Source organism: Nannochloropsis gaditana (genome assembly GCF_000240725.1).
Source record: "Nannochloropsis gaditana CCMP526 unplaced genomic scaffold scaffold1135, whole genome shotgun sequence".
In the NCBI taxonomy this organism is placed as follows: domain Eukaryota; class Eustigmatophyceae; order Eustigmatales; family Monodopsidaceae; genus Microchloropsis; species Microchloropsis gaditana.
This window is the reverse complement of record NW_005802818.1, coordinates 1-1,592: the sequence shown is the minus strand read 5'-3', so window position 1 is coordinate 1,592 and position 1,592 is coordinate 1. Positions and strand designations below refer to the sequence as shown.

Genomic DNA, 1,592 nt, shown 5'->3' with positions numbered 1-1,592 from the left:
AGATAGCAGGAGCGTTCCATTACATACCGTGGGGGAGAGTAAATACGCAGAAGATGGAAAGAAAATGCTTCTAATTTATTCGGAACCCCGACGCCAAAAGAGAGAGCGGGTCCTCGGTTTTGGAATGATGCGACACTTTCAGAAGCACGCCGTAAGGAAAAACTGAAGGAAAGCTTCCAAACCTCCTACATTTTCACCACGCATGTACTCAAAGACGAGACTGGAGGTGCTTCGAGGGTCGAGTGTTCTTATTTCCAGGTCCAATACTCGAAAGGAAGCCTTCGCCCTCAGCGTGTGGGCGAGGGGGGCCGGTAGGCTGCGGCCCGTGCGACCGCTTAAGCCCTTTTTTTAACTTCGTTCCTGTGGACAGAATCAGCCACGAGGCACGTCGATGGGTAGTTGAGAGCGCCTTGGGAAATTTGGCTTTTGTTCTCTGCATAGCCTCTGAGCTTAATGCCTTCACTTTGGGTCATATTGCATTCTTTCTAGCTCCGGACGTTTTCAGGGCGCTTTTTATTCCAGTTTGCTCGTGCACAGAGACCATTTCTTGCATCATGCCGATAATTCACCATGCTTTTGCCAAGAATTATGTTATTCATCGGCGATCTCATGAACTCTTTTGTATGTCTGACGTCCAATGACTCACGCTTTGCCTAATAGCAACTCTACACCAACCTGTTAACCTCCTCCCCTCCCTGTCCTCTCTGTTATTTACTATTTTGACAAGACTCTGCGTGTCCGCACGGCATGCTTTGGGCGTTTTAAAACTAACCGTTGTCGGATCCCGGGATTGTTTTTTGTGCTGGGATGACTCTGCCTAAACCCACCTTCTGGATAGGCTGCTCTGCATGTAGACAAGTAAAGGGCAGGTAGTCCCCACATCTTCGCGCAATTTTTAAAACAGAGCCTCTCCTTCGTATATGACTGATGCGTCGTTTTTTCTTCTCGCCTTCATGCTTAGTCCTTGCTTGGAATCGTAGGTTCTTGAACCTCAATCATGACCTCGACCACCTCCTCGTGGGCTTTCAACCTCCCCCCTCTCTTTGCTTTCCCTCCCTCCTTTCCAGGGTCTTTGCGTGCTATGGCTGACTTCGCCTGCTCTGTCTGCGGTGCCATTTCGTATTCGGCCAATTACGACGACGAGCAAGTCTGCAATGTGTGCGGCACGCTTTCGCAGGTATGAGGGTAGAGGGAAAGAAGACGATTTCGAGAAATGGGGTTGAGCTACCGTCGATTGATATTCAAACTTAAAAGTGACGAGACTCGTTTAAATCGTAAGATGTGGATAGGAACTCTTATCAGGAAGAAAATGACGTGTAAATCATTAACTTCTCTCTTCCATCGGAACCCTCATACTCTCGCACTGAGAGGTCCTTGCTGAACGCCAATGCCCCCCTGTCCCTCCTTCGCTCCCTCCCTCCCCTCCCTCCCTTCCTCCCCTCTGTTTAGCTCACCGTGGCCGAGTCTCATGATCTTGCGGACTCATCGACGGCTGCTGTTGCCCGTGCAGGGAGAAACATCGTGTCAGCAACGCGGGGACCGCAGGTCCTGTCCCAGATCCTCCCCTCCCTCCGCCCCTCCCTCCGCCCCAT

The 1,592-nt window shown here is 50.8% G+C and overlaps 1 protein-coding gene across 1 annotated transcript; it reads left to right on the top strand.

Annotated features, from left to right (window-relative positions):
- Nucleotides 1–997: 997 nt before the first annotated feature.
- Nucleotides 998–1,592, top strand: NGA_0694900 (uncharacterized protein; the record flags this gene model as incomplete). Its single annotated transcript, XM_005852494.2, has 2 exons — nt 998–1,177; nt 1,450–1,592. Coding segments are annotated over 2 exons (323 nt in total), but the record flags the coding sequence as incomplete, so codon positions are not given.